Genomic DNA, 19175 nt, shown 5'->3' with positions numbered 1-19175 from the left:
TCTCTCTCTCTCTCTCTCTCTCTCTCTCTCTCTCTCTCTCTCTCTCTCTCTCTCCCCCTGTTCCCTTCCCTCAGGGGTTACTGCTGCTGTGGCTGTGGTGGGAACAAGAAGAGCCCAAGCTCTGCTCTTTATAATGGCAAATGGGGCTAAATTGTTGTCTTCCTGTCATACACACACATATACAAGTCACACACACATTTTACAGAGGAAGGGGGCTGAAATTAGGCTGTCAGCCTGTGGGGAACCTTCATTCAGTCATACCAGCACGCTCGCGCTCTTTTCTACCTCCGACACACACGCAAATACACACACACACACACACACAGCTTCCCTTTCACTTTCCCCTGTCTAACTTGCATCCCACTCCTGGCTAGAGGCGAAAAAACTAACATCAACATGGCAAATAATAAACCACCCAGTCTCCACATGCTGCTACAGAGCAGCATCTGTTTGTGCTCATTAACCTGACTTGTATATACGTTTCATTTTCCCATTCACTCACTCACTGGGCTCTTCCCTCGCTCGCTAAACTCAACCACTGACTCAGTTACAACACAGTGTCTTCCTCTCATTCTGCTCCCTCAGTCACTCATCAATGACACTCTCTATTCCTCCTCCCTCCCTCCTTTTTAGTTTTCAGTGTATGGCAAACGCTCCACAGTTTTTATTCCATGGTCTCTCTTGGCACAGCTTAAAAAGAGCCTTTTTTCTCCCTCTGTGGATGTTATTATGGGGTTCTCCTCCAGCCCAGATCAATCCTGTCGCTGGAGACAAGAGCAAAGTAAAGTGGGCCTGCTGGCCCAAAAGCTGTTGAGTCGCTTAACACACTGACTGGTTGAATGGGCCTGCGGGTCTGACTAAGGGTGATTGTACCAGTCGGCCAGCTGACTGACTGAAAGGCCGTCAGTGTGGATAAAGTCCAAGAGAGCGGTTGACTGGCAGGTGAAGGTTAACACATTCAAAGTAGGAGAGCCCCGGGTTTACTGCGGAAAAGCCTCGTCCGGAGCTCTGGCATCGGCCGCTCCACACATGTGTGTACAGTTCAAACACATCCACACACGGACCTTCCTCTTTCTTCTTTTCCTCTGCCAGCTTCTCTCTGTGTTTATCACGTGCTCCATCTGCCTGCAGTATCTGACATGCCTGATTGAGGGTGTGTATATTATCCTGTGCACGGCCCTGCTTACAATCAATCACATAGACTATTGTGGTCCATTTGGCTTGTGTGTGCGTACGTGTGTGTGTGTACATGTGCGTGGATGTACTGTTGTGATTGGGCCTGAGCGTGCCTCAGCATTAATCAGGCTTGACCACTGAATGGTGGCCCCTATGTCTGAACTTACTCAAACACACACATACTCATAAAATGTGTAAATAAATGCAGAATAGCTCAACTTTTCTTGGCCTACCTTCATTTCCAGGTTGTTTATATCCGGATCTCAAATTTTATTCACATATTGATTTGTCAACATGTTGCAGACTAATATGTTTCGAAACTGGCGTAGCCTTCACATTAAATTTGACACATGAAAAAAAAAAAGCCTTTTACGTTTTTAGCATTTATGTTTTGATGAACATAAATGCTAAAAACACAGTTCTGCTCCTAAAATGTGCTATAATAAATGTTCAGAGTGTATGATTAAGCTTCCAAATATGTGTTACCGCCTCACAGTTTCTCCCTCTATTGGCTTCGGTCCATGTCCGTGAAAACATTCCATCTGTCCCTAAACGGCCACTTTCAAAGACTAACTTTGATGTGAAATGACATAAGCTAAATGATTTCAAATGTCCTCACAGTTTAACAATCACTGTCAGGCTGAATTACTGCAAACCACACCATCAGATGTCCCTAAATGAATGAAAAACAGCATGAAGTAGCATGTTTCTTTGCCAACTTTAAAAATGTGATATAAACAACACATGCCTGCATATGTGTGTGTGTGTGTGTGTGTTTGCAGGTGGACAGCGACACCATTTGGAACGAGGTCCATTCATCCAGTGCGGCTCGTCTGGCCGTGGGTTCCGTGGTGGAGCTGGTCTTCAAAGTAGCGTCGGGAGAATTGAAGGTTAGTTCGGATACTTTCTTGAGGTCAAATGAGCAGAAAAGTCATGGTTTGCTGGGCTTTATTTTTAAGGCACTAAAGGCATTTAATACCAATAATATTAAGATGAAGCCAACAAGTAACAAAGCTCTGATGGACCCCACCAAGATAAATCCATGACTAGCACTGGGAAGGGTTTGATTCTAGTCGCTAATGGATTACCCAAACCCTCTTACGGCCAACTCTATGAGCACCTCATAGCGCTGTACTATCCATTCACGCCTCCAAACACCTCAAGAAAAGGAGAAACCTCCTGCCAGAACAATCTAGCCCAAGGTCTCGTTAGCACCTCCCAGACAGACATCCCCACCCCCGTCATGCTTTTGCCCACCAGCCAGCCTTCCTGTGTCTGTGGCGATGGCTGCTCACTGTTTGAACCCAGCAGGGGGGCCCGGCTCACGGGCACTGCAAATGCCAGCAGTCCCCGCTAACAGGCCTGTTTTATTGGCATTACACCACAGCCACCTGCAGAGCAGCCGTCGCACTTAGCGTTAGCTTAGCACCGGCATGCCACAGACTAATGACATTCCTCTTGAGAGACAGAAGAATGCCATATTTTTGACTATATGTACTTGCATTCAGTACTTTTTCTACATATGGGCAGGATTTCAATGAAGCAATAAGGGGTCTACAATGTCTAGAACATTGTGTGATTGGTAATATCAAAGCTTAAGAGGAGAATCAAATGGATTGCGTGTTTCAGGAGGAACACTTAACACTAAAGTTAACTAAAACATCAATAATCAACCCTGTCTCACTCCAAACTCGTCAAATACCGACAGTTGGTCAGTGGCTCTGGTCGTTTTCAACCAACTCCAATGTAAACACACAGACGTCATTATTAGACACTCACAAAAACAAGCGTAGTATTAAAAGCAAGATAGTCCACACTAGGGCTGTAATCAACCAAAGAAATTCTTGGTCGACTGAAACTCTGAAATTTCGACTAAAAATCGACTAATGGGGGGGGCATCACGTGCATCTGCGCAATATAATAGCCCATGATTACCGAAAATATATACTGATATCAGCACAAGAAGGCAATTAAACACAAAAGGCAATTCAGGGAAAATTATCTTTATTCTGTGATATCATGTTTGCGTTTGGATGATAGAGGAGGCTTAACATCCAGCGTGGTCTGGGTGTATCGGAGGGATCCTGCAGTTATAAAACGAATAAACGATTATTAGACTAAAATATTGAAATATGTTTAATATGATATTAATAGGCTATAATATTGAAATATTACCGTTTTTAGATGATACGCCATGTTTGTAGTCGAGCTGTGATTTGCAAACTGTTGTTTGCAAATTTTACATTCGACTTTTTTCCCGCCATCTATTTTGGAAAAATTCTGCCACACTGCCGATGTCTGTGACATGGATGTAGAGGAGGAGGACTCAAATGAAACTTAAATGAAACGCTCAAAATAAAAATTAATATTCAGCAATTAAACCAGCGGACGTTGAATAACATGGACCTTCTTCAGTCTACCTGTCTCTAGTGGGTTGGGCTAATCCAAAATAGTGAAAACAAGGGGGGTGTTCTCTGAAGACAGGCTGTTTTCTGTGAAACAGGGCTCTGAAAACACCCCCATTAGCACTTGGTACTTTCCTCCTGATGACGACTTTATGAAATTAACACGGCAAAAAATCGACCAATCAGAATTTTGGTCGACCCAGAACGTATCGACCAATAAGTCGACCAGTCGACTAGGACTTTACAGCCCTAGTCCACACAGGGCAGGTGGGTCAAACAGGAACAAGACTTTTCTTCTAAGAGACCGCTGAGAAACTAAAAGTAGACGTTGACATTTTGTCCCGTCAGTTGTTAGATACATGAGTGAGTCACATGGACCCTCTAGTCACTTGCTAGTTCCACAAGCAGTTATTCTGTTAAGTAAACGTCAACCAAGCTCTTTTCCTGAACATAACAAAGTGGTTTTGTTGCATAAACCTTACCTCCTATGAAAACAGAAGTTTATTTTGAAAAGGACACCATCTATGTAACAAGTGGAAACTGACACGCCGTCCCCGCCGCGTTCAGAACTGACGCCGGAGGGGAACCTTGAGCGTCATCGTTTGAAGCGTAGGACCACTCACCAAGCCTTTTGACGTGTTGGGAGTGAGAATTTGTTGGAATAATATAGGGTTAAAAGTTCACATGTATTGACTTGCCCTCAGCTTAACCTGATCTTAACACGTACATTCACATGTGTATACGCACGCACACACATTCACACACACACACACACACACACACACACACACACACACACACACACACACACACACACACACACACACACACACACGTGGTACACACATACAGATGGTCTTCTGAAGATCCCACAGCCAAGCTCCACAGAATGACATGACTCTACACCACGCGCACACTCACGTCTGTCTCTCCATCTGTTGCTCTCTATTCCTCCACCCATGTCTATTTTAATCCATTGTTATTTTTCCTCTTAATAGAGACACAATCAACCTTCCCCTTGTCTCTCATACACCTACGTACATACTGTATTATGCAGAGTGTCTTCAAACCAGCTGAGGCAGTTGTCTCTACAGTAAACTCCTGGCCGGCTGCTAATCCACAGCAGCTGACTCAACATCATTAGTCCGGCCTGCCTCGCTCTACATCAGCCCAAACATCTATCTAATGTCCCCACATAGCATTGGCAGCCCCCAAAAACAGTTGCTGGGAGTCCCGCAGGTCCCTGCCTTAACAAAGCTTCCCTTAACTGACCCGATGTGAGCATCTGTTTCTCTGTGTGCGTATGCGCACACTTCTAAATGACTCTGCCCTTGAGAAACTGTTTTCAATTTTGAACTAAGGCATGGGGGCATTATTTTTTAAGAACGTGAGAGGATTGGGTCTGGTTGTTACCGACACACATTGTAGACGTGAGGTCATAAGATTAAAATAATTTTGCTTTAATTTATGTATTTGTGATGTCATTTTCTAAACCTCTTAGTCCCTCAAAGAACTGTGTCATTAGATTAGAATGAGCAGGTTAAGGGTCAGGCAAAATCAATTTTCTTTTGGTGAAGAATAATTAGTGTGTGTATGATTTTATTTTATTTTTTCCGACAGAACGGTTTTGCTGTAGTTCGACCACCTGGACACCACGCTGAGGAGAGCACGCCTATGTAAGTAAATACAAAATTTGACCAACAGAAAGATCAGCTCTAGCCTGTTAAATAGCATTTTCAACAAACAAATTCTACATGCCTTTATTTTTTTCTTGCTCCTTTCTCAAAGTGAGATATACCTTGTCATGACTGTATTTAATTATCGTGTTGCTCAACGTTGCAAATATAATTTGTTTTAAGGAAGTTAATAGCACTGCCCTGTTACTGTCCACTTTCAGGGGCTTCTGTTACTTCAACTCAGTTGCCATAGCAGCCAAGCTGCTGCAGCAGAGACTCAATGTCAGCAAAGTCCTCATCGTGGACTGGGTGAGTTCCTCGTGCAATGAAATGGTTTGCTTGTTACATAACCATCTACTGCGGCAATGGAGACCTAAGTGTTGTTGGGCTGGAAGTTAAAAATGTACATTGTGTGTTCTCGAATTTTTTTGTTGAAGCGGTACGCATTGATTTTGTTAAATAAACCACATTGAAACAGTACAAAACTATAACTGCATTATTAATACAGGGCCACAAACTGTATGCTATACTTGTTATTCTTAATATATGCTATGATGTTATTTAGGTCAGACACTGTCTCTTACTTTGGAAAAAAATAGAGCCAAGTATTTTCTAAGAAGGTACGACAAAGCCTCGGCCGTGTCTAGGAGCACTGCTCTTCCAAGCGTCCCCGGCTGGTCATGGCCATTCCCAAAAGCCTTTGAAGGGCCTTTTAATTTCCTCTCCGTTGGTCACTTAGTGCAGCGAACTCATTGTCATGCCACTACAGACAACAGCGACATTTTCAGGATCAGCATATTAAAGCATTCTGGGGATGTAGACAATGAGGTCATTCAATTGATGTTGTCCTGCTGGTAAAAATGAATATCTTTTTGATGTTGAGGGTTTTATTGAATCCTGCTGACCATCCCTTTTTGACATGACAACAGGCTGGGGCTGTGATACAGACTCCACAGTCTGGCAGTACTGCATCAGTTAGTCATTTAGTGCAGAAGTTGACAATGTGAAATTTTAAAAATGATCTCATGTCCTTTTGGTGTTATGTCTTGAGTGTTAATGACGCATCCAACACTCACTCCACCACTGTAAGATTTTGCCCCAACCAGTCCCCTTTTTTTCCTCTATGTTCCCAGGATGTTCACCATGGCAACGGCACCCAGCAGGCCTTCTACGCAGACCCCAGCATTCTCTACCTGTCGCTGCATCGCTATGACGATGGGAACTTCTTCCCCGGCAGTGGAGCACCTGACGAGGTAGAAACAAACACCAGTCTGTCTCTCTGCCTGCCTGCCCACCTGTGTGCCACAAAGTAACCTAGTCATGTTTGTGTGTGTTGTAGGTGGGCAGTGGAGCAGGTGAGGGCTTCACTGTGAACATGGCCTTTACTGGAGGACTGGAGCCTCCCATGGGTGATGCAGATTATCTGGCTGCATTTAGGTAAGACACTGATGTCACCTGCTACCTTAGAGACAAATGTGGTGAATTCATGGTGCTATCTGCCCTGAAAGTGACTCGGAAGGAAGGCTCTGCAGCAAATAGATGAAAAATTATCTATTGAGGGCTGTTGAGAAGGCAGGCCTGATTTCTATTAGGTCCACTTTCTGGTTCTATTTATAACCTCGCATACACTCACACACACATGCAAAACATAGAAGCACTACAACCGTGGACTCACCACAGACACAGACTCTTTGAAGATGAGTCCGTGTTTGTAACCGCGTGTCCATCTGGCCCTGTGCCAAACGCATCAAACCGACAGGCCACTGTCTTCTCACAGCTTTCGGCACGCAAGCCCCCGGAAGCACACCTTGGCCCCGTTAATGCTCCCCAGACCCCTGTGTGCTCTGGCTCTCCCACTACTCACTTTTTATTGTTTCTTCTCCCTTCATCCTGCTCATTCCACCCATGTGTGCCTAATGCACCGATGACAACCACCTAATATACGTATATCATTCTGCAGATATTATTTATCATCCATCACTGAAGCCAGTAGCCAGAGCGGTATGCTTCACACGGAAGTTAGGCAGACTCTTTTCTCCATCGACACTGACACTCAAAGAAGACACAATATACACAAATATATGAATACAAATGAGAATGAAGATGTCCCTTTTTAATTTGGATAATTAATGTCTACTACAGCACTAACACATACTGCAGTGCTGCTGATTTGCCTCAGAAAATACAGTTTACACTTAAACATTTATTATAAACCTAAATAAACTTGTTGTTAATAACAGATTCATACTTGCTGTTTTGAAAACGGAACTCCAGCCATTTAGTTTTTGCACCTCCATGAAGTCTGTTGACTCGACATAGACAAATTTAAGAAAGACTTGTCAAAAGTGAGCGGAGACTGAGTAATCCAGTTTTGTAGTTCCCACGTAGATCCCACAATAAGAAAACACTTGAGTCTGGCATTATTTCCATAATGCAACTCAATTGGGTCTTTCAAACAAACACACACTGCCTCCTAAATGCCCACATCCATTAAACACCACACCTCCAGTTTTTCTGCATGCTTTGAGTTCAATCATTTAAGTCTCAAGCCCAAAATGTGATTACTGTGATGCCATCATCAGGGTTATTTCTTTCAAACTTTGGAAAGCCAGAGCCAACAACATAGTTTAACTGTGTTCACAGGCTGTGTAGTACTTCTTGGGATGCAAAGACTGCATTTTGTGCATAAATATTGGTGGAGTACCCCTGTTACTCTTATAAGGGCGTTGCTGGAGATGTTCCATCTGTATTTGAGTCGTTCAGTGCATATTTAAGTTGACCAGTAACATACTGCGCTTTGGTTTAACCAGCCCACTCTCTCTAAACAGTAAACCGTAACAACTTTAAAAGTAAAACTGTGGTTTTGGTATGTGTGTGTTTGTTCAGGGGTGCATGCATCCATATGTACATGTCGAGAGGCTTGTTCTGTGTTTGTGTGCTCTGTTTATGTAATTTTAGGTTATTAAATGAAAAATTATGGAATAGGTCCAAAGATACAAAATGAAAGAGAAAGTGTGTTTTGGATGTTTTATCACCTCATGCCCTGGTGCTATTAATCCCCCGGAGACTGTAGCAGTTTTGGACAATTAATAGGCCCCACAGGACAGCAGCTAACCTGTCTCACAGCTCATAGGTCTACCACACACACAAAGTAACATGCAGATACTGGAGAGTCATGTGTTTATGCAAATGCACATGCTGCACATAAGCTCAGAAATGCAGAAAGCTCTGGTTTAAATTTACATGAAGATGCATGAATTTGCACAAAAACACAGAGAAGCAGATGCACAAATGCTCACACATGCAGCTCTTACATCAATGTGCGTTCACATTTACAACCACATGCACCCATAGACACCTGATACACACAGCCTCTCTGTCCTTCAATCTCATTGTTTATCTGTGTGTTGTGGTCCTCTCCTTCCTCCCTCTCCGTCTTCGGGAGGGGATGCGTGCCTCGCAGCCGGCACCTTCCCATTCCTCCGCTGGCCTGTGCCACGTTGCATTTGCAGGGGATCAAGTCTGAGCCCCCAGAAAGCACAGAGAAAAAAGATAAGAAAATTGGCCCTAATGAAAACCAGAAGCACCATCTCTCCCTCTCCCTCTCTCTCTCTCTCTCTCTCTCTCTCTCTCTCTCTCTCTCTCTCTCTCTCACCCCCACCTCCCTCTCTCCTCATCCTCCTCCTTTCACTCCCTCTTTTGCCATGAACTTGGAAAGACGAGAGAGGAGGAGAATTAAACTTAATTCAAACCAGCTTTCCGCAGCGCCAGATGACAGGGCTTTGAAGTGTAAGTGTGCGTGTGTGAGTTTTTCGCTCTCTTATTCTCCCTCTCCAGCTCTCCTCTGCTTCTTTTTTTTTTATGAACGAAAGAGGAAAGCCTTGAAACTCTGCAGTTTAACCTTTTGCTGACTGGTATGATGAACACTAGTCACTCTAAAGGACAGAGTCTGTGTTTTTGTTCTAAAGCAGGTCACACCTGGCTCTTTACTGCATGGGTGATGTTGTATCTTTCCAATGATAACTGCTTAAACCCAAGGAATTAGTTGGTAATGGTAATTATCGCTGGTAAATATTGGAAGATTGTAAGAATGAAAAACATGCTCACGCTTTTGCATAACACAAACTTGACCTCAGATGTGTTTACACTATTTTTATTGGGGTGATAATATATCTGTTTGGCAGAAATGGAATTGAATGGCTGGGATTTTAGATGATTAGTTTATTCTACTTTATATTAACAAAATAAACCTAAGGAATTGATACTTGAAGTTTAAATTAGTTGAAAAATCATCTACAGCGTGTGGTCCACCACCAATACCACAATTCAGCCCTTTGCTCTCCATGTTAAAAACCTGGAGTACATTGGACTAGAAGGCATAATCAAGGAAAAGGATAAATTAGGTACCGGAGCAAGTAGTCTCTGGAGAGGACGTTCTCCTTGGCTCAAATAATAACCACTACGCCTTAAGGCCTATCGCTGTATTTACCTGTTTCACTTGAAATCATGTGGATGACTACTGCCAAAAACCGAATCAGGATCAGAAGAGGAATAATTAGTCGGACTGTTCTATAAAACACAGTCGATGCTAAGAGGGCTTGATGGGCGAATGGATATTTTGTGTGTTTGCACAGAGACAGAGATGGTTGTTACATCCTTTTTGGAAGTGAGGATGATGTTTAAACCGTCTGTGTTTGTCACACAGATTCATGTTAGATCGTTCTCATCCTAACTACTGTCTCTCATCATGGTTGATGTTTAATTTTGAAGTCCTTTGGCGGAGGTTTCTAAAGACTGAGAATATAACCCTGATGATGTCAGTCTTTGGGAGATGAGAAGTGCAGGATCCACTGTTTTTGAAGCAAGGCCCCTGCTGCATTGAATTTGACCACTCATCTGTCTCATGACCGACATTCCCTTAAGCTGATACTTTGACACATGCACCCTGTTTCTAGGTGAACTAAACAAAAGTTTGCACTACATGCTTACCCAAGTAATTCCACTCACAGTGAGATCTGGCTGTGGGAGATCCAGCAGTGGTTTGGATCGCAACCTCTTCACTCAGGATGACCATGTAGTTTACAGCTCAGTCGTAAACTCTCCCCTCCCTTAATTAACAGAGAAGCTTTTTCATCTCCACATACATAGCCTCTGATTCACACATAATGAGTCTTCCCTAAAACCACTGGTTTCCCTTTAAGCCAGTCTGCTAATTGATTCCTGTGGGTTTTTTATTTCCTTAAATGTCAGGATATTATGGGGGTTGGAACTGATGACACCAACAGTTTTCATCACGACCAAAACTGTCTCTGTCTGTGTTCAAGGTTGGAGGAGGAGGCGGTGGGGGAGCCCTCAGTGCCTCAAGTATCCTTGGCGGTCAAGGTTTCCCCCTGCGCCGTGTGTCGGCCCACATGCGCGCCTGTGGCCAACTCCCTTTAATGTGGGGTCTTTTATGGCCCGAATGTTAATGAGCCAAAGCTCTGTGTGCATATGTAAGTTTGTGAGCAGGCATACACACATTTATCAAATGTGATAAAATATGACACTGGAGCGGAAAAATATTTACTTCCCTTAGCAGAGTGGTTGTTCATTTCACATAATTGTCATAAAAGTCTGAATCAAAGTTTATGAACTGATGGCACAAGGTATCATGTTACCCTTTTTTAGACACATTTGCAATTGCCGTAATACTAACAGAACAATTTGAATTATCTGTTTATTCATGTCCTTTACTCACTCAGTCAGATCCATGTTTTCTTCCTAGACTCCTCCCCTACAGGTTAAGGCCTTGCCGTCTTTTATTTTCTTGCCCTCTGTATTTTTAACTCACTCACTCGAACTTTTTTTCTCCGTTCTATTCCTTCATCTTTCTTACATGACGTTTTCCTCTGAAATATTGCCAGATGCACGCTAACACAGAGTGACGCACGCACTCAGTGTATCCTTTCTGTCTGGGACTACCAATGATCTCCGAATACTACCTCCCGCCTCTCCCTCAGACAGCTGTGTGTACGTATGGGTGTTGTGTTGTGGTGGGGGGTGTGGTGTGCGCAGTTTAGGGTTATAATTTGGTGGCGAACAAGAGCTGGAAAAAACGGTGGCCTCCGGAGTTCAGGGCACGATGCTCCCCCACAGCCAGCAAACCAGCACCGTGTTCCTGAGGTCAGCAAAGTACAGAGGACCTGCAACGGAACCCTGTGGTACTCCGTCACTCGCAGACCTCACCAAAACATTGCTTGCCCAAATATCCCAGACCGCCAGAAAATTCCTGTTCACTCTGAGCAAATCTAAGAGAACCACTTGTTTGCCATATGGGGAGTCTATAACTATTTATGAACTAAGTCCTAAACCAGATTACTATGACCTTCCTACTTCTATATATATTACGAAGTTGATTAAGCCTCTACGATGCCAACTCTATTTAAGAGATCAGTCAGTATGACAGACTCCTAATTTATAGATACCTTTACTGATACCCTAACCAGACACAGAAAAAACAAACTTAAACCCTTTACACAAGGGAGAGGTGTGAAAAATAAACAACATAAAAATGCAAAATAGTCACCTGGGAACGTTTTGCATCAAAACTGTTCATACCGGCAGCGATGCAAATTTGCAACAGTTGCAACACTTTTTCAATAAAATAATAAAATATGTTTGTGCAGGCGGTCTGAGGTAAATTGTTGTATAGACCGAGCTACTACAATTATTGAGTCCTTTTTAGTAAAATATGTGAAAGTACTAGTTAGAAAAAAATATCTATTATCTCTCAAAAAAAAAAAAAAAAATGCTAGTGGTGTGTAAATGCATTAAGAGCTATTTATTTAAGACATTTTTTTCTTTAAGCAATGTCAACAATACCTGATTTATAATTGGATACTTTTCTTTCATTTGATAAAGTTGTGTTCAGCCTCCTAAAAAAATTAAATGGAGCTGACAAATTTATACTAGTCCATGTGATGAAATATATATCCTTTTGTGAAAAACACATTTTTTCAAACATGGTCACCACACAAACTTGACTGGATTTTCCAGCCACAACTTGCGGTGAATCATTACACAGTACCCCACTGTTGATTGAATTTATGTGCCTGACACATTGCACACAAGCACTCAGTTCCTACCAGTTCTGTGTTTGAGGAAGGATGCACACAAACAGCCCTCATTGACCACACCCATCTAGCGTTAGAATTACCCTGCATAATTAAAACACATACATTGATACACACACATGCAATTATATGTCCTTCCGTTTCCCCTTTTTACTTAAGGATGTTCTACTGTATTACTGCTTCCAAATTTCCAAACTCCTTTCCACTTCAAGAAGTGCATGCTGTAATTTTCTCTGCCATACACATACTGTACATACAAACTCATTAGGTTGATGTTTGCTTTGAAAACCAGGAAAGGAAGGAAAAGCCATAAAATAACTGAAATTTACAGCAACTGATATTCAGCAATAGACACATGTAGCATCTTCGCTGGTTGCAACCTACAACGATCATCATCACGTGGACAGTAAGCACACTAAAAGTATATTTCTATGTGAATATTTGAATAATAATAAATTACAGTATCCTTTTTTAGACACCAGAGGTGAAAGAGTTCGCTATGTTTTTAGCTTGCCTGCAGCAAGTCGATCAATCTTCTTGTATCACATTTTTCAGATTATTTGGCATGTTGGTGTAAAAAATTGTTTATGATATGTGTAGCTTTATCAAAATATGGTTTAAATAAGGGCCCCCAGTTGTCCACTGCTTGTACCTCTTGAATCTCTCTGTATGTTTACTTTGACACAGTTACATGTAATGGAAACATGGTAGAAATATAAATTGTAAAACCGTTTATATTCACACATTTGGTCTCTTAAAATCATGAAGAACTTGGCTCATTCGGGGTCTGTGGTTTTGATTTCACTTTTGAGTGGCTCGAGCTGCAGTGGCACTATATATTTAATGCATTTTGGAGCAGTTCATGTATGGTAGTAGCCCAGTCACCCTGTCCTTCAGTCAGCCCATTAAATAGATGTTACTGTTGCAGCTGCAAGAATCTCTGTTGATGAAATGCAGCATTACTTTTTGATAGGCCTGCTACAGAAAGATATGAATCAACAGGGTAAGTTGGTACGAAGGCTGTTTTTGAGACACTGATACTGCGTTCCAAATTCTTTTTATTTATTTTTTTCGCATTCAATTGGGACATAACACTTCGTCAGAACTTTGCACCTTGAAAATTGCCCCTCTTACTCATGTTTTTGCTGGGCAGAGGATTGTGGGTCAGAATAGCCAGCAAAACATTCTGGTGTGTGACTGGGTGCAGTAGGACGTCCCTGTATTTTTGGCATACTGCATTTGACATACTATTGGGACATACTGAATCTTTTTCTGGCATACTAAATAGTATGGTAGTATGGGCACTGGAACGCACAGTGAATCTCTGCTTTCTGGCCTTTCTGTAGGAGAGCAGCCAGTGAAAAACCAAACAAATGCATGCATGGACTTGTTTTCAAACAAAGTGTTCTATATACAGTAAAGCTACAAGTATTGGATAGAGATAGGAGACTTCTCATATACAGTCTCAACCATAAATACATTATTTTGTTGATGTTGTTTTTTTCCTAGGACGGTGGTTATGCCTATTGCCAACGAGTTCGCCCCAGACGTGGTTCTGGTATCGTCAGGCTTTGATGCGGTAGACGGACATGCTCCACCCCTGGGAGGATACAAGCTGACAGCCAAATGTAAGTGCTGACCACAGCTACCCTGTTAATCATTCTCCTTTCTAAGCCATAGATAAAAACAAATCTCTTAGTACTTTAAGAGATGCATGCACTTTTCAATGCATGCCCTCCATAGTCTCGCTCATGATGTTCACATCCCGTGCCTGTACAATGTTGTACAATGTTGTACAATGTTGTACAATGTTGCACAATATAACAGATGCACACACACAGGCGCACAAACACACGCCTTTGTGTTTATTTTGTGCCTCCGACTTGCGTATTCAGAACGAGACCTTGGCGTGCCAGCAAAGAGATTTTCTAAAACCATCCTGCAGATCTCAAATAAGACCAGGGGTCTTGGTTGTTAGGGAGGGGGGGATATGGGTGGTTAGAGAGGATTGCAGGAAGAGGGGGATATGGGTAGAATTGAGGGGAGGAGAAAGTATGGCTGAATGCATATATTAAAACTCCCCTCATCCTTAGAGCAAAAGATCAAAGACTGTGACCGAGCCTAAACGCAAAGCCGCACTTATTAAAATTAAACCTGGCTCATATTATGGCTTGTTTTTTGGCCCCCAGTAAATCCACAGTGCGCTTTCTTTCCCTCTTCCTCTCTGTGATGCAGTCAGCCCCTTTTCTCATCCTCGCTCAAACCCCCTTTTTCTATATTTTTTTTGTCTTTGATCAATATCCAAAAAGGAAGTTAGAGCTTGTCCAGCACTGCTCCCCGTCTCATTCTTTTTCTCCCTCTCTTTTTTTCTGCTGTCATTTCCTTTGTGTCCAGGCTTCGGCTACCTGACCAGGCAGCTGATGGGTCTGGCAGGCGGTCGGTTGGTGCTAGCCCTGGAGGGAGGTCACGACCTCACGGCCATATGTGATGCCTCTGAAGCCTGCGTCTCCGCTCTGCTTGGCAATGAGGTAAGTCGAGAGCCAAGGGACGGAGGAATAAATTAATAGCAAAAATAACCTTGAGCAAGGCACTTAAACTGGACAAATACATTTGGAATTGGGGACTAAATAAATGGCTGTTGTGAAATTAAACAAGCGCTGTACGATGGGATTTATGTACACACACCACAAAAAGCCCATTTAGAAATGATGACCGAGTTAGTCCCTGCTGCATAAATTGGAATATAACTGTAATGTTGGATTTTTCCCTGTGACTGTAAATTCACATTAATTCCCAGCAGTATGGTATGCAAGGCAACCATGTTGATTCAGAAGTCTGTTCTAATGAATGCACTGATGAGCTTGATTAACAGCAACATGAGTGTAGTTGTTAAGCTGCACATAGTAAGCTTACGTTTTTATTTATTTATTTTACCAAGGATAGTTTGGGTGTTTTGAACTGCGGTTGTTTGAGATACTTATCTATAATCAGTGTATTACCTATCGGGCAGCAGCAAAAACACTTTCTTGTAGGTGTCTGAAATAATTTTTTCTGTTGCCCCTGTCCACATCAGTACATTGCTTTGCTCCCGTTCCTGTACTCTTGTCTGTTTCACCAAACTTTAGATGTGCTGACCGCCATCTACTGTAAATTAAACATTGACTATGGATAAGTGCATCATACAAACCCACTTCAAAACACCCAAACTATCCCTTTAAGCAAACAAAATCCACCTCTTGCCTTTAATATTTGCATCCTTTCCAACATTGGGATCGTATGTCCCCTGACTGGATGACTCACATGATTGTGAAATCAAATTTTGTCCTGAACAAACACTTGGAGCGAGGATGTTGACAAGGATTACATTAACTGCCAAAGAGGTGCAGCATACTGATTTAATGGACCTGTTACATAGATGTATTGAGTTAAAAACAAGCTTGCATGTAGAGGAGCCTCTGACAACAGTACTCTTTTATCGGGGCCAAAACCATCTTCTCTCCGTCTCTACCACTCAGAGAGGAAGTCAACGCCGCACTCACTCACACACACCACACGCGCACACACACGTCATTTGGAGAGGATTTCCAGGCAGAAGGTTAATTGTGGGAGTGTGTAGGTAGGGCCGAGGGACTGAACAAACATCGGCGCTCTGTGATTCATGGCTCACAACAGAATAGCAACTCCTCAAAGCCGCCCACTCTTTTCTTCCAGCTAATGGAGAGGCTGGAGTGCTTTTTGGACGGGCTGCTCAGTCTCTCCCCCCCCAGATTATGAATCCAAGATATCTCAGTGCTCTTATTTTTAAAGGACTACTGAATTGTACAGAACGGAGTTTATAGGGCTTTAGGGTAAGAGAAGAAGGTGTGACTGTTTGTATGCACACATTCTTCTGCACAGAGTACAAGAACACTTCTGTCTCTATAGTCCACTACTTATCATATATATTTGCACATATTTGCTTGTAGGCGAACAGCCAGAGAAGAGAGAGATTGCTGTTTGATACCCGACTTTTGGGCACTTAAACATTCCAGAGTTATTCTTCTTGAGTGTATCCGTTTCTGTATGAAATTTTGTTTGGGAGAGCAGTTGTGTCGTCTTAAATGTAGCTTGAGTGACTGGATCTCTCGACTCCCTCTGTGTGATTTGTAGGGTTGTCTTCAACCAAAGAAACTGTTATTCGACTAACGCTCCAATGATTTTGTCCACTAATCGAGCAGTTATTTTAGGAGTTTCTCCCAAATAAACACACGAAAGCATCACTTTAAATCTTGTGTTTACCAGAGGTATCTTCACAAGTTTCTCGGGAATAAGTAATTCAGAATGAAAAAAGCATAATACAAGGACTTATTGACTAAATAAATCTTAGTCGACTTGACCAAAACGACCGATTACCTGACTGATTGGCAATGACTGGTCAGCCCTAGTGTTTTGTTTACATTCCCAACTGTATTTAGAGCAGTCTATTTGTGATCACACAAGATGCGTTTTTGAGTCTTAGTGAGTTTACAAAATCTTAATGCGTCATAACAAGACAATACAATTTGAACTATCTGAGTTGTGCACTCACCTTGCAGCCTATTCACTCGTTAAATAATGATGAAGTAAAGATAGGAAATGCGGTTGTACTTGGCAATAATCTTGCCCTATTTGAGGTAAATTCACCAACACCAAGAATGCAGAGTAAGAAATCTACACACATTAAGAGTGTATTTCCAGACGGACACTTTATTTTGAAAAACTGACTAGTCTCAAATGTTGTTGTTGCAGGCACGGCCACAAGCACACCCTGAGTGTCAGTTGCATTGGAATGGCTACTGTACCTGCTAAAGCCATTATCATCTGCCCAGTGAGACTTCCAGAACAGTTACACTAATGCACATGGGTATACACTTCTCTTTAGGTTCATACAATATCTTACAGATAATTAAGTAAGTCTAGTTGTTGGACTACATTGTGGACATCATAATACGGAGCAACAATTAATTGGTGTAGAAACATGAAAGACAGTGAGAAGTACATTTCTGTCTTGTTGGAGGTGGTATCTGTGCATTCCTAGGCCTCTTGTTCCAGCCCTGCAGACAGCTCGAGCTATAAATGAGTTCTAGGAATCGTAAAAAACGGAATGGCCCTGTTCCATGTGGATCTTGGAGTCAGAGCAAAACAAACAGAACAATAACATAAGAACACATTAATAAAAAGTCGGTCACTGCGACCAACCAGCCCACTGCTGTGTGGAACAAGAAGACCCTGAACACTGCAGACAGATTAACCATGATGGAACTTAAAAGTGAAGCTGGTCTTACTGGTGTTTAGTTAAAGCAGTGCGGAACACGAGGCAATGTTATTAACCCTTTAGTGTTTACTCTTAAGAGGAAATCACTGCTACGTGCCAAGGCAGACGGAGAAAACTAACAAGGCTTTGCATAAAACATTAAAATGCACAAACTAAAGGCTTAATCTAATAACTTGTGTTTACCTGCACTGTGCCCACCAATGAGTCAAAGTCATAGAATAACACGGCCATTACAGCTGGTAAGGATTCAGGAATTCAAGGACACCTCAGCAGGGCGGATGCTTTCTGCTGTCACGGAGGGTTTTTACTCAGGACGTCCAGTTTGAAGGACGCTCTCGTTACTCACAGCACCGCCCTGCTGCAACAATAATGAATTGGATCGGGGGTTCGCTTCTTGGGTTTCAGCAGCCTGCAGAGTGCCGGCCTCAGCAGGGGTTTGGAGGAGGTCACTGGACGGGTGCCATAGGGAGCTGAAAATGTGAAAATAGGCAGAAGGCAGGGAGCGTCAATTGAATCAACCCTGCAGGACGCCTCTCTCACCCGGGGCCCCCTCGCTGGTACACATCTGAAAGTGGTTACCCTCACACCTCTTCAAGCAGGGTCAGCCTGGGCCTAGGGATCAGATAATAAAGGGAAATGGAGTAATCATTTGAAGTAGGAAAGGATGGAACTATTGTTATAAAGCAGCTGCACAGAGAAAGGTACCCATGCAGGTCTACAAAGTCTGGAACACTATTTCTTATCATATGCAGGTTTTTTAAAACTTGATTTCATTGATTCCTGATATGCATCATTTTATATATTATAGAGGTACATTTTAAAATAGTGACATCATCATTCAGGAGATTTCAGCTGACCTTAAAGAGAAACAATGAAAGCTATCATGACAGAAGCCTTATAGTTAGGGATGTGCAGCGTGCCCCATCTGCAGAAGATGTCTTCGATAAATTGCGGAACAAAGCAAATGTAGACGTTGTTGACTTGAAGTAAAGACATAGAGTTCTCTTGACTTGCACCGGTTGGCTTTTTGGCAGCAAGTGATGTCAGCTGTTTGAACAAAGGCAGATCATTCGGTTGTGTGGAGCTTTGATAACTGATAGCAAAGGAAAAAAGGCTAAAATGTCCCTGATCAGATCAAAATGGCAGGAAGCAAGTGTTTTTATCATAATCTTAGTGAAGGTCTCTGTAATGGACTTGGAATGTAGCTGGAAAACGTCAGAGAGGGATTGAGCTGGAGGGAGATAAAAGGCCTGGGTGTTTTGTTTTTTTCCAGAATTTTTTTCTTTTCTTTTTTTCTTTGCTGAAAATGTCCGGCAATGGCCTCAGAATCAGAATAAGGAACAGAAGACTGCAAAATAATTAAAATATAAGGTCTAAGTAGACTAACCACTGGGTTGACCAACAAGGCAAATCTGGCCTGCAGTCGAATACATTTTGGACTTGTTTGAGTGTGTCCACTGAGTGGGTTATTTCTAGAAGATATATTTGAGTTTGTGCATGTGTATGTGTGTGT

General features: G+C 42.4%; 1 protein-coding gene across 3 annotated transcripts in view; it reads left to right on the top strand.

The window, feature by feature from the left end:
• The window catches only part of hdac4 (histone deacetylase 4), a 119646-nt gene that overhangs the window by 92741 nt on the left and 7730 nt on the right, over nt 1-19175 (top strand). For all 3 annotated transcript variants that reach the window (XM_054614738.1, XM_054614737.1, XM_054614739.1), the window contains 7 exons: nt 1959-2066; nt 5202-5257; nt 5479-5566; nt 6391-6510; nt 6597-6694; nt 13879-13997; nt 14764-14897. In XM_054614738.1, coding sequence (XP_054470713.1) covers nt 1959-2066; nt 5202-5257; nt 5479-5566; nt 6391-6510; nt 6597-6694; nt 13879-13997; nt 14764-14897 — 723 coding nt within the window. The remainder of the gene's footprint in view (nt 1-1958; nt 2067-5201; nt 5258-5478; nt 5567-6390; nt 6511-6596; nt 6695-13878; nt 13998-14763; nt 14898-19175) is intronic.

This window comes from Anoplopoma fimbria, chromosome 16, assembly GCF_027596085.1.
Source record: "Anoplopoma fimbria isolate UVic2021 breed Golden Eagle Sablefish chromosome 16, Afim_UVic_2022, whole genome shotgun sequence".
Taxonomy (NCBI): Eukaryota; Metazoa; Chordata; class Actinopteri; order Perciformes; family Anoplopomatidae; genus Anoplopoma; species Anoplopoma fimbria.
This window is presented reverse-complemented; position numbering and strand designations above follow the sequence as displayed.